This window comes from Hirundo rustica, chromosome 2, assembly GCF_015227805.2.
Source record: "Hirundo rustica isolate bHirRus1 chromosome 2, bHirRus1.pri.v3, whole genome shotgun sequence".
In the NCBI taxonomy this organism is placed as follows: Eukaryota; Metazoa; Chordata; class Aves; order Passeriformes; family Hirundinidae; genus Hirundo; species Hirundo rustica.
The window spans coordinates 8,286,803-8,304,851 of NC_053451.1; the positions used below are offsets into that span (position 1 = coordinate 8,286,803).

An 18,049-nucleotide genomic window follows, 5' to 3' on the forward strand; every position below is an offset into this window, starting at 1 on the left:
GCGGTGCACGAGACTGAGCTAGCCCGTGGCCGCACTCATCAGCGCGAGGAACAGCACCGCGACAGCGGTGGACTGTTACCAAACGTGATACAGTGAACTGAACCATAACATAAAACTTCTTATAAAAACCTAATAAAACAATTCCCACATGGCCACAATAATGTATTGTAACAGGTACTGAGGGCTCTTGGCTTGGGCACGCTTTTAGCTGTGGCTGGCAGCTTAAGCAAAGCTCTTATACTCATGAACTATGCAATAAACTACATGTTTCAAGAGCTGCCCTGGACTCCAGAGATCTCTCATCACTGTCCCCACTATCTCTCTCACAGACTTTGGTTACAAGAAGACCTGTGCCTTAAGCATTTGTTTGTGTGAGAATGTATTAGTTTCTGCATTAGACACATTTGTTAGATTTAGCCAGACAAAGCCTATGAATGAATTTAATAAAAAATCCTTTACAACAATCAAGACTTAAAAGTCATTCTTTAGAAGATAAATATATACCTGACCTTCAGAGGAAAATTATACCATCCTAAAATGGCTAAGAGTTTCAGCTTGCTATAGACAGAGACAGAAAATCATGGGTTTGACAACATAAAATTTTGTATTTTTGTCATTGTTTTAAACAGATATCTGAAATGCCAATCTGTTACCATACTGACAAAAACCTTTTAACATTCAGTGAAGAGAGAAGATGTTAGATATTTCTTGAGGATCTCTAAGGAAGGATGTACAATTACTACTGGCAGCAGTTTTGACTACATAGCCAAAACATAAAAGAATGAAAGCATAAATAAATATCAAGTTGACAAGTTAATTAAAAACAAACAAATAAACAACAACAACAACAACAACAAAAAACAGCAACAACAACAGAAAAAAACCTCTGAAGATTAGTTTGCATTCGGAGCAAAATAATTCTCCTTCATGAGGCATTTAGTTCAAAACATTATTTGTTAATTTAAAAGACTTCTCTAAAGGTCCTTCCCTTGTATTCATTTTTATGCCCATTTAGATTTGTCTTGTGTTTAGACTCTCAATAGGATCCATTTATGCACAGCATATTGTATAATGTATATGTAGTAATGAGTAAAAAAAAAAAAATCTTGATATCTTTAGGCCACAGAAAAGAGTATCAGCTGAGACAGAGAACCAAGAAGGATTATAAAAAGAAACAAAAAGGAAGATATTTACAGTGATATACAACAGGAACTTCACCTTGAAGACTTTTCATCAGAAGCAGTACCAGTGTGTGCAAAACCTCCATCACCACTCCTGAACATTCAGGGTGTTTTAGTTTTTTTTAATGTTTTCTTTTGTCTTCCTCATTACTAACATGTAGGACAGTAAAGTCTCCCTAACTATGACATAGACCAGACTGAAATTGCTCACAGAATAATTGTTTTATTTTTTACAATAGCAATTAATATCATATTTGGGATATTTGCTCAGTTTTGAGATACTGTCACTGCATTGGAAAGAATATAAAAATATAAAAGTTCTGTTTTCAGCTATTGCTAAACTTCCCCAACATTGTGCATTTCCATCATGTAGAGAGGATACATGAAAGAGCAAATAGTTTCTGGTAAGGAAATTTTGGCTGAGCTTCATGGAGGCACAGAAGTGTGCCTTGTTTGGGCATGACAGAGCCAGTATTTCAAAGGTTGATCCTTTTACAAAGGAACTGGGCATTTTAGTATAAATTTCTGCCCATAAAGATAAGAAATTATTCAGCAATATCAGCAGAGCATCTAGTTTTTGTGCACTAGACCTGGCTAGTATCTGTTCTGCTTTGGGCCACTGTCTAAATGGGATTGGATCAAGGAAAGGTGATGAGGGAGGAGCTGTGTGGTGGCTTTAGTAACACTCAGGTAAACCAATGGATAAATGCCCACCTTCAGTAAGCACAAAAAAAAAAAAGGCAAGAAAGCACAAAAAATGACAAGGTTTTAGGATGTAAAGGAATAAGGAACAATTTAGGACATGATTAGCACACTATATAAATCAATGCTGTTATGCATTTTGACCTTTCTGTGTAGCTCAGGTTTCCTCATGCTAAAACAAAAGGGGCAAAAGGGAATGTCAAAGACAGGGAGCAGCTTCTCCAGGAGGGCTGACTACTTGGACTAGGATGTTACTGTCTGGAAAAAAGAAAATTATACAAAATGTGATAAAAACTCCAGATAAATCACATGAAGGCAGATATTACATCTTGGTTTATAAAACCATGAAAGAGATGGTGAAGGTTTGGGCGTTTTGTTTGTTTTTTGTTTTGTTTTTTTTTTCTTGTCTAGCATGACGATAGAGAATATTTTTTGTTCACATTCTCAGAAACAGCAAATAATACAGAAGAAATTTTCTGTGATAATACCAGAAATGATCTCATGACAAAGCCCTGTATGTGGCTAGTTGGAAAAATAATATAGAACATAAACTTCCAGGGTGCAAGGAAAGAAAAAGTACCTTAAACCTAGGATTGCAAAATACTACTATATTAGAACATTTCAGGAGTCACCATTCTTGAAAATGTATAAAATGAAACAAGTTTTGAAGGTGTATCTCTCAATATTGAAAAGGAACAACAGACTGAAAAAAAAAAAAAAAGTTAAACCAAATTTTAATTTCATAACGTTTTTAATTTAAAAGTAAATTACAAGATTCATTAACAATTCTCTCTGAGAAAAGAAAAATGCTTTAAAAACTAAATGGCATAAATATCCTTGTGTGAAATTTGAGATTAATTTTACAAGAACCTGAGGTCTTTTAAGATGCATAAGAATATTCAATAATTATGTGTAAGGCAATTTATCAAAGTCATTTTCTTTGCTGGAATGCATGTTTTAATATGCAAATGTGAAGTAAAATCACTACTACAGCTGCATATAAATACTATAGCTTGCTTCCTTCAAGTTAATTTCTGTGTTGCCAATAGAGAAATAAGGGTGTTTTTATTTAATACAGTTCATTTCATTATGGATATTATTCAGCTATACCTTATAAAATGACAGTTTGATCTGGTTACACTTGAATATTTTGAAACTGTTTGGAGCTATAAAGCTCTAGTATGCACCAGAACAGTGCTTTGGCTTCATGTTAATATTCAATAGTGTGCTCACAAATTGAATTAGTTGAGGAGCTGCTACTCCCATAGTAAAGACTCTTGGTATGAAATGTACAGCTTAGTGCAGATTTTATGGTCTCAAACAGAAGTGCTGTGGCTTTGTTTAGCAATTCTTCTATTTACAATACGTACTTTAAGATGACATGTCAAAGGCAATTCTGCTGGAACAGCTTTAGTGTAAGAAAGTGATGTATTTCTTTTGAAATTATGAAAACCATTAGTTTTGGGAAAAATGTATTAAGAGAGCCTGAAATTCAGTGTTGAAACGGAACTTCTCACTTCTGAGGAAATGTTCAGTTTGCATCAGATGGACTTAGATTCAGTCTTCAGAATTCAAAAAGTTGCTGTTGAATATGACTGTTGTATACCATAAATAGGGGCTGACATTTTATTAATTCTAGAGCAGCCTGTTGCTGGTGAAATTACCCTACAAGTTTAATTCAGTGCAGGTTGTGCTTCCAGAAACCCCTCACAGGGATGCTGTCTTGAAGTAACAGGAGTCTGCTTGCTTTTCTATTTACAGGAAAGTGAAAAAACAAACAAAACAACAAACACTGTTGCAATTAATTAATGAGGAAAAAAAAAAAAACAAACATAAGAACTACATCAGGCATGTTTATTAAGTGAAAGGAAGAAGATGACAAAATTGAATTAGTTGTTTTATTTTTATTTGTTTCCTATGGGTTTCATGGGCTTTTAGGGGGAAAAAAAACAACAAAAACCAGGAAGACAAGAGAAAGGTATTTGTCGCAGTGTCCTTAAAGCGCTGACCAGCGCAGCCACAGGCTAGCTCAGACGGGTTTTCCCACTCCGGCAACGTGGCACGGTCGGGGTGGCAGGCTGGGCAAGCCACCTCCTTCCGGTGGGGACTTGGATCCCCCACACCAGCGACTGGCACAAGATGGAACAGGCAACCGCGGCAACCGAATGAAAGGCTGACTCCTCTGGACAGGGTACAATGTTGGTTTACTGGGGGAGAGGGAGCACAGAACTCCGCACTCTCTGTCCTGCTGCCCAGAAGAGCCCCGAGAGCAGGCGTGCAGCAGCTTTTAAGGAGGGGCGGAAACAGGGGTGGCGACAACCGGTCAGCCAATTACAGAACTTGGGGGTGTAACTGGGGGTGTGAACCATAAAACAGGGGACCAACCACGAACCGACGGGAGGGGATTTCCAGGGCCCCAGCCTATCACTCGACACCCTCCCTGGAGCTTTCCAGAAGCCAGGGAAGGGTCCTGGAGTGATAGACAGGGCGCCCAAGGGGAGAGAGAGGGGATTGACAACTCGGTATGAGGGGGAAGGGATGATTGACATTTAACGAGCAAGCTCAACTTTGCAGTAAACAATTCTGAACCAATACAGAAAGAGGGGGTACATAGAACAAACCATTATACAAATCTGTATAAAATCATATAAAACAAATAAAACAAATCGCACACCACCACAGGTATTTGTGATAGTAAGTTTATATTTGCTTGTAAACAAGTTGTTAAAGTGATATAATTAATCCACTTCCTAGTCACTGCTTAAGTAGTTTAGAAATCAAATTTTAAGGGAAGAGCAGTGATGTCTCTTTTTTCTGGCTTTTAATGCATTTCTCACAGAAAATGAGAATGTGGAAGGGGACAGGCTGTAACCCACTTCCAAAGTAAGATTTTGGATGAAAGTGTCCAGGAGAGTCTGTAGCTCCAAAGAGCTGCCTCCTTTCTCCATCATTCCTTTCAGCAGTGTTTCTTTTTCTTCTGAGGTGCCAGTTGTTTCTGTCCCATCTCAGGGACGGCAGTTGTTTCTGCCCATCCCAGGGACGGCAGTTGTCGGGGGCTCCTTTTTAGGAGCTTAAATTCCCCGGCATTCAGGTGGTCTTAGAGTTCTGGCCCTCTGCAAAGCTCTGTGCCAAACGCAGGAAAAGACAGAGTCTTCAAGGTTACATGCTTCGTTTATTAGTTCTTATCTTACAATTTTCTCAGTGTCCAAAAGATGTTTGCCGCGGCTCGGACATCTGGTGACTCCCCCCGTCTCTGGGCTGTCCTTATTTTTTATACTAATTGCTACGTATTCTTTATTTACTCTTTATTACCAATGTCTATCACTATTACTAAAAAGGTCATCTTTACTCTGACCCAATCCTCACTAACTACTTTGTGCCAACGTCACTGCAGAAATGGAGTGAGGGAACAAGAAGGAAGAAGAAAGGGACAACGCCCTAAATTCTCCATCTTGCCCCATTCACTTCAATGCCCAAAATCCCAAACTCACTGTTTTTTCACCCTGTGATATACTAAACTACTATTTTTACACTCTTGTGGCCTGCAATGCTTCCTGCAGTGCAAGAAGCCTCTCCCATGGACTGAAATCAAATCCAGTGTCTCTCTGAGCTCTGGGCTCTGGGCTGGGGTCCCAGACCCCCCTGCCCAGGTCCCTCACCCTCCAGGGCAACCAAAGGAATGCCCTGGACTCCAACACAGCAGTTTTCTGAGGTTTCCAAGCACTCCTAAAAGACTCAAACCCTTTTTAAGGCCTTTGCAGATTTAATCCTCACAATCCCTTGTCACCCTTATCAAAATTCCTCTTTCACCTCTACAGGTTCTAGGAGGAGACCCTCCCAGAGTTCCTATGGGAGCCCTAATTCAGAACATCACTGTTCTGCTAAATGTATCATCAAACTCTCTTCATTCTCTTCCTATGTGCAGCCAATCCCTGTCCGCTGTAGCCTACTTTCTGCAGGGATGACAATAGAATGCACTTTTTTCTGCCTTTCTCCTCCGAAAGAGTTCCACAAAGACTGCAAAATCAAGTCATTCAAGGTAAGAGGTTTCGTGGGGGTTGATTTTGAGCTGTGAATCTGCAGCTGTTAAGTCTTTGCTTAGCACCCTCAGTCTCTCAGAGCTCATGAATTCCTCATTTCTCTAGAAGAAAAGGTGCACAGGGTGTGCATAGGGGGCTCTGGTTTCAAACCACTGCCTCTTGCTCAGATGCAATTTCTGTTCCTCCATGGCCAGACCAGGCCAGTGCTGCTCAAATCCATCTCTTCTTGTTCATGATTGTCTTCAAGGAGATACGCAGTTGTACTAGACATAGGGACAGAAAGGTGACAATGATGATCTCTGAGGATCTGAGGATTTTTAAGTGGTCCTGAGAATCCAGAGAGGTCCCACCTAAAGGGGAGACTGTTTAAAGTCATCTCGAAGAAGAAGGACACCAGAAACGACAGGCCTGTCAGTCTCACTTAAGCTTATCTCCCTAAATCAGGACTTAAACATTTAACAGAACAATAAGAAGAAAATAAAAACCCCCAAGCAAGTCAAAATAATAAAGAAGCTGTAAAGGATACAGGATAACTTTCAGAAACCTTTAGCCAGCACTAATCATTACCAAAAAGAACAATCCTAAATTTTTATTTCTTTCTATTTATGGGTCAGTTTTAACTTGCATGCACTTTACCCCATGGTCAGTGAGACACTTCCGCTGAAACAAGAAGGGGGGGATAGAAAGGTTTTGAGAGCAAGTAGCAGCAGCTAAAAAATGTCAGGAACTGTTTCTCTTGGGTTCCAGTCCTCTTGTATTACATAAAGGAAATTAGTCCTAATAGAGTGCTGCTAGTCAGAAAAAAATACCTCTCAGAACTGTGTGCTTGATATAAATTCCAAATGATTTGGTTTTCCCCATGGCTGTTCTAATATTTAACATTAGGCAAATGTTTTCAAAATACTTCTATTTCTCTAAACTGATGTAAGTACTGAATCAGTTACAGAGCTGCTGACCTCTTCATGTCTTATTTTAGGTATCCTTTATTTTAAGAGTTTTTAATTTGTAAACTAGTTTGTATAGTTATAAATGCTGCCTGCTAATTTTCTTTTCTCTTGTGAGTGGAGTGGGAAGAACATATAATTTCTGGACAACTTAGGCAATTTCAAGACCTAAACATTTCCAGTAATTTATTGATTGAACACTCGTACTAAATATTTATTGAGTTAATGCCTTATAAAACACAATTACCTTGTGCTCAGTTCAGTGTCAGTGATGCCTCAGCTCTTTTTTCTTGTTTGTTGTGGGGGGGTTATTTGTTTGTTTGTTTGTTTTTGTTTGGTGGGGTTGGGGGGTTGTTTGTTTTGTTTTGTTTTGTTTTGTGGTTGTTTGTTTGTTTGGGGTTGGTTTGTTTGTTTGGATTTTGGGGTGTGATGGGGGGTTTTTTTTGGGGGGGGGTTGTTTCTGTTGCAATTCATGTCTAAGTTGTGGAAGCTGAAGATATAACCAGATTAACAACTATGTTACCTCTACAGTTTTCTGTCATATATCCATACAAATTAGCAAGAAAACTTAATCCTCCAGTTACAATGGGAATTAGTGAACAGATATATTTCTATCCATGGTAAATACATCTCTACTGAAAAGTGAGACCTGAAAACGTAGTCATTAAAAGGAGATGTGATGCGGAGCATTATTTCAGTTTCTACTCCTCATGGATATGTGTAGCACAGGCAATGTTGGGAGAGAAAATGATGATTTGAACTGTACAAATACATTAAAGAATAATCAAAATCAACTTACTCCTATGCTTAATTCCATTAAGCAAGGAGCACTCAAAATATGTAAAAGAGGCAACAACATCTGTTTTCTGTGTACTAGCACACAAGCTCAAACTGTGTATATATAACAGAGAAATCTAAGCTAAAATCTGTGATCAGTTAATTACTTTAAACTGGATTAATATTGAAGATTTTGATTCTTCATAGCTATTTCAATGTAGAATTGAATATATATTTTCATAAGTTAAGAATTCACAGGTATTATTGATTCTATCATATAACCTAAAGAGTTAATTACAACTCTAATAAATTAAAGCTACATTTAATTTTGAATTTTCAGCATGTGTTACTCTTGCAACAAATGCATCATTTCTCAATTAATTTCTAATATAACAGATAGCAATATTGTGTGATTATGGTTTCTTAGTAATAATTTTCATCTTAAAAGGTAATTTGCCATTTTAGATTTTCTTTATTGGGATATGCTTGACAGTTTGAAATGTCTACAAGTGACAAGAAAAGTTATAAAACTGATTAAAATCACTGATATCTTCATCTTTCTGATTTTTAATGCAATTTAATTTTCTTCATTTTTATATGATGATGATTTGTTACAAGTGTAGTGAAGCAGAACGCTCACTGTGCTCTCTTTAATTCAAATTATTTATTTTGTTGAATTTTTCAGGGTTCACTGTTTTTACAGAAAGAAATATGACAAAAAGTAGTTGGCTTTGGATTCTCTGTAGCTTCGGCTCCAGAATCCCAGTGGTCGGCCCCCGAGTCTCCCCAGGCACCTTCTGCCAAAGGCTCCAGGACAGGCCATTGTTCCCGGCTGCTGAGTAGAGCACGTTCTTCACATCTGGTCCCGTCCTCACTGGGCCAAGGGCTACTGCATGAGCGATCTCCTGCTTGATCTGGGCAAAGGCTTGTTGCTGTTCAGGGCCCCAGTGGAAATTGTTCTTCTTGCGGGTGACTAGGTAGAGAGGGCTCACAATCTGACTGTACTCAGGAATGTGCATCTTCTAGAAACTTATGGCGCTTAGGAAAGCTTGTGTTTCCCTTTTGTTGGTTGGTGGACACATTGTTGTGATTTTGTTGATGACTTTAGTGGGAATCTGACGCCTTCTATTGTGCCACTTTACTCCTAGAAACTGGATCTCTCAAGCAAGTCTTTTAACTTTGCTCTTTTTGATCGCAAAGCCAGCCTTCAGGAGAATTTGGATGATTTTCTCTCTTTTCTCAAACACTTCTATTGCTGTGTTTCCCTACACAATGATGTCATTAATGTACTGTAGATGTTCTGGAGCATCACCCTTTTCCAGTGCAGCTTGGATCAGTTTATGGTAGATGGTGGGGCTGTGTTTCCACCCCTGGGGCAGTCAGTTCCAGGTGTATTGCACACCCCTCCAGGTGAAAGCAAACTGAGGTCTGCATTCTGCAGCTAGAGGAATGGAGAAAAATGCATTAGCAATGTCAATAGTGGCATATTATTTTGCTGCCTTGGACTCCAGCTCATACTGGAGTTCCAACATGTCCGGCACAGCAGCGCTCAATGGTAGAGTCACTTCGTTCAAGGCATGGTAGTCTACAGTCAATCTCCATCTTCCATCAGACTTGCGCACAGGCCAGATGGGGCTGTTGAAGGGTGAGTGGGTTTTGCTGACCACCCCTTGGCTCTCCAGCTCACGGATCATCTTGTGGATGGGGACTACAGCATCTCAAGTTGTTCTGTACTGTCGGCGATGCACTGTTGAAGTGGCAATTGGCACTTGTTGCTCTTCCACCTTCAGAAGACCTACAGCAGATGGGTTCTCTGATAGTCCAGGCAAGGTATTCAACTGCTTAACATCCCCTGTCTCTACAGCTGCTATCCCGAATGCCCACCTAAATCCCTTCAGGTCTTTGAAATACCCATTTCGGAGGAAGTCTATGCTAAAAATGCATGGAGCCTCTGGGCGAGTCACGATAGGGTGTCTCTTCTACTCATTTCTAGTCAGGCTTACATCAGCTTCTACTAAAGTAAAATCTTGTGAATTCTGTCACCCCAGCAATGGAAACAGATTCTTCCCCCACATGTCTTGATGGGAGTAATGTGCACTGTGCACCAGTGTCAACTAAGGCCTCATATTTTTGTGGTTCTGATGTGCTAGGCTAACGAATCCACACAGTCTAAAAAACACGGTTTTCCTTAGCTTCTACCTGGCTAGAGGCAGGGCCCCTCTAAGCTTGATTATTTTTATTTCTCTGGGTAACTGGAGCTGCTTCTTTCTTGCTAGAATTTCTCTCACAGTCTTGCCATCTAACAATTTATGCAGCTGTTGGGTCATAGCATCAGTAGATTCTCCATCCCATCTTTTCATGTTTTCTCCACATTCACGCAGGAGGACTTACAGCTTAGACCATGGGATGCTTTTTCCCTTTTTATCTAGGGAATGTTTGTGCGTGGTGCCAGAGCCCCTAACTTGTACTGCAGAGATCTGGAGAATGTCCTCCTTGAGTTTTTTGTGATTTTCCTCTATCTTGTCTTCTGATTTTCTCATACGCGTTTTCAGAGCTGGAATTTTTGCATGTGTTGGACCATGCACGGCATCTGCATATGTTTGGAGCTTCTTCGCCATATCAAGCACAGTCTCTTTTGTCTCATCCCGCTTTATTATTGCTAAAGCAGAAGAGTATTCTTGTGGCTTAAGTCGTACAAGTTTTTGCTACATTACAGGTGTACATGGCACCAAGTCAGGGTTCCTAGTGTTTAGGTCATCTGAGAAGACAATCTCTGCTACTGCCATTTCTTTTAAGCACTGAATCTTTTGTTCAGTGGGTTTTTACTGGGTTTGCTGCATATAGAGATCATCGGCACACAGATATCTTTGTGCCACACTTCCCAGGACCCGTTCCCAGAGACTGCAAGGACTAGCCTCCCTCATAACTTCTTGGTTAATAACTGGATCATGTGACAGGGATCCCAGATGTCTCGCTTCAGTGCCATCCAGTATTGTAGCCTCGCCTGCAGCATCCCAAAGACGAACTAACTAACTAATTATAGATTCATCAGGTTGTCGAGTATAATCCTTTCTTAGGCTACAAAGGTCCTTCAGGGAAAAGGACTTAATAGTGTGTCTGGATCTTGTAGCAGTTGGTTGGGCTCTTGATCTTGTAGCAGTTGGTTGGGCTCCTGATGTTGTAGCAGTTGGTTGGGCTTCTGATGTTGTAGCAGCTGGTTGGGCTTCTGATCATGTGCTAGTTGGTTGGACTCCTGATCTTGTACCAGTTGGTTGGGCTACTGATTTTGTATCAGTTGGTTCAGCTTCTGACTGTGTATCATCAGTTGCTTCAGCTTCTGATTGTGTTAGTTGGTTTGACTCCTGACTGGGTGTCAGGAGGCAGTGAGGATCCTTCACCTGAATCATTGTCTACTGGTTGATCGGTTTTGTTCGTGTGCTTCTTTCCCTTCTTTACTGCAGCAACTGCCGGTGTCTTAGCCTCACTGTCTGGTTTAGCTGCAGCCTGAATAGCTGTGGGGTTGGCTGCAGCCTGAGTGACTGATTTATCTCCCTGCTCCCTTGCTTCTATCTGCTGCCCTACAGTGTTTAGCAGTGTGTGACTCATTCTAGAAAAGCTATAAACCATATAGAGGAAGCTCACCAGGTGAAATACCAGGCAGGTGGGGTCTTTAACATTTAGGAGACCCTGAACATTTTCCAAAAGTGATGTAACTGACTCAAAAGAGAAGAAGGAAAAAAGAGGCTGAAGAGCCTCATCCCCTACTCCTCCTCTAACAAACTGGGTGCATTTATTGATAAATCCCTAAAACATGCTGCTGGAACTAGGACGCAGGGTAGGACGAAAAAACCATAAACTGAACATACCCAGAACAAACTCTAGTATCTTTATAAGCTTTTTGTAAACTATAATCACTGAACCCAGCAAAATAACTGTTCTAATTTGTGCATTCCTAGTGTAAAAGCTGTATGTTAGGGACAATATTGGAGCTATTTCTGGGTAGGAAAACAAATCTAGGGACTAGAAAGGTATTAAGACTTTAAAAAAGCCTAGGGAACAGAAATGCAGAAAAGACTCCATTTTAAGAGACATTAGGACTTCAAGAAGCAACATGGCCACTGTCTGTTTAATCCCCACCCAAAGGACAACCAAAAAAATGCAGTTAATAATAATCAATACAAGTTTTTTCCACTCTCTCGAGCCCTGCAGTGGGCACCAATTAGGTGTATGTCCTGGTTTGGAGAAAAATTTGGGGGAAAACTTCTGTATAGGATCCCTCCGGGAAGCAGATCTAAGTGGCCCCCCTCTTTAACCAGTCTGAAAAAAAAACTCTTTGGAAAAAAGTGGAAAAAGCTATTTTACTAAACAAATAAAGTGCACACAAGTATAAAGAATGAATAATATGAAACAATAAAACTTCTCTTTCTGAAGTGAGATGGTAAATTGAGAAAGCTCTTGCCGTGGGTGTAGCTCGGCTCTCTCTCAGCCTCTCCTCAGTCCCAGTCTCTCCGGCGCTGCTGGAAAATGCCGAGGTCCAGGCCCCGGTGGGCCGCAGGTGCAGCCCCCAGTGCTCCCCTGGGTTTTCAGTCCAGAGCAGGTTTAAACAGTTCTAAGAAAAAAGAAAAAAAACAGTTCAGGGAACTTCTCTGCCCTAGGTAGCCGAAACTAACTAAAAGCAAAAAAAATCTCTGTCTTGCAGTCTCTCCAAGCCTCTGCCGAACAGCCAGTCCAGAGAAGAATGTGGAGGAGTCAGGCAGTTTTCTCAAAACAAACTCCGCGCTTCTCCTTGCTCTTAGAACCAGTCTTAAAGGCACAGGACTCAATATACAGCACAAACAGAACAGACGACTGGGGATACAAGCATCATAAAGTTACCCTAGGACACAAGTCATAGCCATTTTATCTTTCTGTAGAAAATACTGGAAGAGCAAAACCCTGGAATATAGATTTTCAGCAAAAACGAAATATAATTACCGTGTTCTGGGGTAGAATTTAGAACATTTTTTGTGCTAATAAAATAGGTTATTTTTTGTTTTCATTTCCCTTAATTCCAGAAGTACAAAGAACTGTAGCCTAAATTTTGTGATCTTCCCGTGAGATTCTCTTCCATAACATATTTTCATGCATTGCTGATGCCATCACTATGGAAGAAAGCAGGTGTAGTGTTGGAGTCCAGGGCATTCCTTTGGTTGCCCTGGAGGGTCAGAGACCTGGACAGGGGGGTCTGGGACCCTAGCCCAGAGCCCAGAGCTCAGAGAGACACTGGATTTGATTTCAGTCCATGGGAGAGGCTTCTTGCACTGCAGGAAGCATTGCAGGCCACAAGAGTGTGGAAAATGTAGTTTAGTATATCACGGGGTGAAAAAACAGTGGGTTTGGGATTTTTGGCATTGAAGTGAATGGGGCAAGATGGAGAATTTAGGGCGTTGTCTCTTTCTTCTTCCTTCTTGTTCCCTCACTCCATTTCTGCAGTGACGTTGGCACAAAGTAGTTAGTGAAGATTGGGTCAGAGTAAAGATGACCTTTTTAGTAATAGTGATAGACATTGGTAATGAATAGTAAAAAAAGAATACGTAACAATTAGTATAAAAGATAAGGACAGCCCAGAGACAGGAGGAGAGAGGAGTCAGGAGTCGGGAGTCACCAGATGTCCGAGCCGCGGCAAACACCTTTTGGACACTGAGAAATTGTAAGATAAGAACTAATAAAAGAAGCATGTAACCTTGAAGACTCCGTCTTTTCCTCCGTTTGGCACAGAGCTTTGCAGAGGGCCAGAACTCTAAAACCACCTGAATGCCGGGGAATCTAAACTCCTGAAAAGGAGCCCCCGACCTTCTGCACCAGACGAGGCCCTTCAGAACACCCGCACTGATCTTGCTGCTTTCTCCGTTGAGCAAGACTCTCCTCCAGCCAAAGAGGTAGCACTTGGGGACACCAATCCAAGTGGCAGGAGCCCAAATGCTCTTGAGTCACAGCTGAAGGCCTGCATGTGTGCAGGGTCTTTTGGCTGCCCCACTCCTCCTTTGGTTCTGCCTGCAAATGCCGCTGCCCTTTCTGCCTCAAATAGAAGTAGCACAGCTGGGCAAAATCTGGCCAGTGGGCCATATTCCAAAGGCAGTGTGGTCTGGAGAGGATGACTGAAGACGAGCATTCCACACTTTCAAGGCACACCAAGGAAGCCGTAAATGTCACTCTGCACCTTCAAGAGACAGCTGACAACTCAGAAGGAAATGCTGAGCTTATTCACAGGCTGAGAAAGAAAGGACCCTTGCAGATGAGTTAAAGTTTCAGAAACTTGCTTTATTTTCAATCCTACTCTACAATCCTCCTCTACAATTCTACTCTACGATTCTTCTCGAAGCATTCGCATTGAAAACGGGATGTGCTTTTCACATTCCTGTCTCTTCCTTCTTCTTCCTCCCTGCAATGATGCATGGTGCCAGGATGGATGCTGGCTTGGCTGATGTTACAAATGGATGCTGTCCACAGGAAAAGAAGAAACAAAAGAAAAAACAAAAACAACAAAAATCAATGAACCATGACTTTCCAAGCCAAGTGTTTCACAGGCTCAACCAGGATTCCTCTGGCTCCTGGAAAGATGCAGGAAGAGAACCAACGGGACCACCCGCTCCTCCATCTTCATATGGAGGACCTTTCCACCACAGGCCACAAACCTGGCCCAGAATCCCACTCATCTATATGTTCTGGTGATTGCATCTTGATGGGACTTCTGCCTTGCCAGGTCTCTAAAAATGTTGCCTTCTGTCCCTGGGGTTCCTTCCTTTCAGGAAACTCCAATGACTCACGTAGGTCCCTCTCTTTGAAAGACAGGCACTGTGCTGATTTCCAGGGGAACACAGAGCAGTGTCCACCTTTCCATGCCCTGCCCCTCCTGTGCTGGATGGCACCTTCCTTCTCAGCAGGGAGAGCCGACTGGCACTGGGTCCTGCAATTCCCTCTCTGCCACACCAGCTGGCAGTAACCCTGGGGCAGTTCCCGTCTGCTTGACTGTGCCAGGCAGCAGATGGTGCTGGGACAAATCACCCTCAGCTGTCCCTGTTTGTGTGACACAAAACCTCTAAGAGTGGGGCAGGAGGCACAAACCAGGGCCCCTCAGAGGCTCACAGTGAGCCCCCCACAGCCCTTCCTACCCACAGCCGAACCTCTGACCGCTTGGCCGGGACTGGTTTCCTGGGGTTCCTCCACCACCATTTCAGGCCTCTGTACGCTGCATTGCTCTACTTCAATTCTTTTGCCATTACATATAACTGAACACCCCACCAAATCACAAAACAGGGTGACAGAAACAGTCAGAGGACAGAGCACCTCTCCTCTGAGGACAGACTGAGAGACCTGGAGATATTCAGCCTGGAGAGGAACAGGACCCAGGGAGACTTTATTGCCACTTCCCAAAACTAAAAAGTAGCTTCTGAGGGAGTGCAGGACACCTTTTTTAACAGCTCCAGTTCCAAGAGGATGTGGGCTAATATTTTTAAACACAATTGGGATTGAGTCACAGTAGGTCTAACAGAGAACCTGTGAACTCGGAGCACGGTGCCACACTGGCACAGGTTGCCCCGAGAGCTGGTAGGTGCCCCGGCCCTGGAGCCATTCCAGGTCAGATGGGACAGGGCTCCGAGCAACCTCGTCTCTTTAAAGATGTTCCAGCTCGCTGCAGGGCACTTGGACCAGAGGAACTTTACAGGTCCCTGCCAGCCCAGCCCAGTCTAGGATCCCTCACTGTTCTCATATCAACAGCACCAAGAGCGGAGGTGAGGAAGAGGGGGGGTCACCCGATGCCTTCGATTTCAGTGGAGGAAGAGCCCATCCCTCGGACACTGTTTCACCTGCAGCCCCTTGTCGTTTTACCTGCAGGAGCTCCTTGGCAGACCAGCGCCGCAGACTGTTTGTCTGCAGGCAGCAGCGCAGGAAGTCCCGCAGCCAAGGAGATAGTGGTTCTGGCTGCTGCAGCTTTCGTCTCTCTCCCGTGGCTATCAGGAGTTGATGCTGGAGAAAAAGGAAACGACAGGCTCCACCTACTTCTTCCACATCTGTAACTGCTCTCCCAGATCCCGTTGTTAAAGCTCCACTCTGCAGTGACACTTGCTGCCCTGGCAGACAAGGCACACATGACTGCTCGGTACCAACAAAAAACAAATCCTGATGCAGCCACAGCTTTTCCAACGCCCAGCGGATCTTGCCTCGGCAGCTGATTTCATTGACTGACCTAGTTAGTGCGAACTACATCAACAAAAGCCTGTTTCCTTCTCTGATGAGTCACACCAGCTGGACAGGCTTTTTAGAAGAGGGACTTTGCTGTTCTAACTAACCCTACTATTTCCAAGGATTTTTACATGAAAGGCATCTCTGCACTGCTTGTTGGTCCCTCAAGCACAGCTGCCGTAAAACAAAACTCATCAGGCATTTTGTCCTGTTCTAGAAAACAATGGTCATTGGAAGAAAAGAAAGGAAATCCAGCAGGCATTCCTCAGGTAAGGAAACAAACCTTTGGAATCTCATATTCCACCCAGACATGTGAAGACGCCTGCACAAATGTACTGGGATGAAGATGCCTGTTTGGGCACACAGGAGCCACCTGCAGCTCTGTCTCTCAGCAGTCTGTAAGTTTCAGCCTCATTATGTGGCAACAGGAAAGCTTCTCATGGTCTAATCAGAAGAAGAAGTGCCAACCCAATGATAACCCTCTGCTCATTTGGATACTCGAGTCAATGCATTAATGGGTGTGCCCATCACAGAAAGTGCCTGGCAAAAAATCAGGCTCCAGCCTGGTCTCTGTAAAAATGCCCATCGCAATGCTAACGGCTCTGTGCTGGTGCCACTGAAATAGATGGTGACCTAAGAGACTTTGTTAGGATCCTCCTCAATCCAGAGGAAAATGTACAAGCCTAAACCAGCAGACACATGCCCCTCGAGTACAAATAATTACGGCAGCATTCTTTCCTTTTCCCACACCACCAGAGGTCACAAAGGGGGTTTCATCCTGTCCCTCCGCAGCTGAGATCAGCCACTGGACGTGGTGGGGAGCTGGAGTCCTCAATGTCATTGGAACTGTGCAACCCAGGCCTGTCCCTGCTCCTACGGTAAAGGAACAGCACTGGCATCAACCGCACACCTTGGATCCCAGCCCCAGGCACCTGGCTGCAAGCCCATCGACTTGTTAAAGTACCGAGAAACAGCCAAAGGTCCGGCATACAACTGTCACTGCAGGCAGGGAAAAACACATCCTAAACTTATCCAGGCCACACAGACACATGACAGAGTGAGGCACAGATGAATGATTTGCAAGGCTGAAAGTTTGGCAGACCCAGAGGAATTGGGAAAGATGCTACAGTATGGAAAACATTTGGTGTGCTGTAGTTAAAAAAGGAAAAAGCAAGCAGAACTGCTTTGGGATTGCTTTGGTGGTTGATTTTCTTCTTCTTTTGGTTTTTCTTTTGGTTTTTCTTTTTAACTTTTTTCCCTCATTCTTTCTCTTTCTCTTTGCTTTTGCCTTTTATCTTTTTCCTTTGTCTTTTCATTTGACTTTTGGTTTTGGTTGTTTTTTATTTTTTTTTTTCTGTCTTACTTTAGGTCTAAAATTGAAAGTCGGAAGGTCCAACCTCCATTTCTCAGGGTATTTATCACATGTCTAACCTCTCTACTAAAAAAATTCTTGTCCTTCAAAGACAGAGCTCCAACATTGTTCAAACAGCAAATTGGAAACGTCAGGCATGGCTGAAGGCCAAAACTGCAGGTTTCTGAACTGGTTACCCGCCACTTCGCCTTCTGATGCAGATGCTGATGTGCTGCAGGGACATTTTCAGAAGGGGACCTTGGTGGAAGTGGCGCCAGCAGACGGCAATGCGATTTTGTCCAACAGCACAGAACAGGTGAGAAAGACAGTGGGATCAGTCCGTATTTGCACCTTACCGAGACAGGAGTTTCAATCCAGTAGGGAACTTCTCCTTCCACCATTTCGATGCCCACAATTCCAAAAGACCAGATGTCCGCTTTGGGGCCACATGGTTGACCTTCCGCAACTTCAGGCGCCATTCACCCCGAAGTGCCGGTCACTGAGCTCTGTCTACTCTGCTCAGGGGTGAGCTGAACAAAGAGGCCAAAGTCAGCTGTGGAGAAAACAACACACGATGAAAAGCCAGCTCAAATTAGGATACTGAGCAAAAGAATTTCCCACTCTCAGTCTAAGAAAGTGCTGTTGAATCTCCTGGACAGCTATCCGCACGTGGTTTCCTTGGGGCTTAAACCAAGGAAGTGTGGAATCTGCCACTTCCAAAACACCCCAGGTTTTTAAACGCTGCTCGCAGCACTGGCCTTTATTGCCCTGAAGGTTTAGATTGTAGCGCTCTCCCTCTGGAAGGGACGCACATACACACAGACCACTGCC

At 42.8% G+C, this 18,049-nt stretch overlaps 1 protein-coding gene across 1 annotated transcript; it reads right to left on the minus strand.

Annotated features, from left to right (window-relative positions):
- Positions 1 to 14,026: 14,026 nt before the first annotated feature.
- On the minus strand, positions 14,027 to 17,765 carry LOC131378499 (serine/threonine-protein kinase PAK 2-like). The gene is made up of 3 exons (XM_058419554.1): positions 17,575 to 17,765; positions 15,514 to 15,651; positions 14,027 to 14,123 (listed from the first exon to the last, which is right to left on the minus strand). The coding sequence occupies exons 1-3, from the start codon at positions 17,695 to 17,697 to the stop codon at positions 14,034 to 14,036; spliced, it is 351 nt and encodes a 116-aa protein (XP_058275537.1). The 5' UTR covers positions 17,698 to 17,765; the 3' UTR covers positions 14,027 to 14,033.
- Positions 17,766 to 18,049: the final 284 nt, after the last annotated feature.

What these genes read in the sequence shown, in the direction of transcription:
- LOC131378499 (XM_058419554.1), bottom strand. Translation starts at nt 17,697, where the DNA reads ATGGCGCCTGAAGTTGCGGAAGGTCAACCATGTGGCCCCAAAGCGGAC. An exon ending in GGATTGAAACTCCTGTCTCG is followed by an intron (nt 15,652 to 17,574) that starts GTAAGGTGCAAA and finishes CTTTTTCTCCAG; the next exon opens with CATCAACTCCTGATAGCCAC. An exon ending in CTGCCAAGGAGCTCCTGCAG is followed by an intron (nt 14,124 to 15,513) that starts GTAAAACGACAA and finishes TCCTGTGGACAG; the next exon opens with CATCCATTTGTAACATCAGC.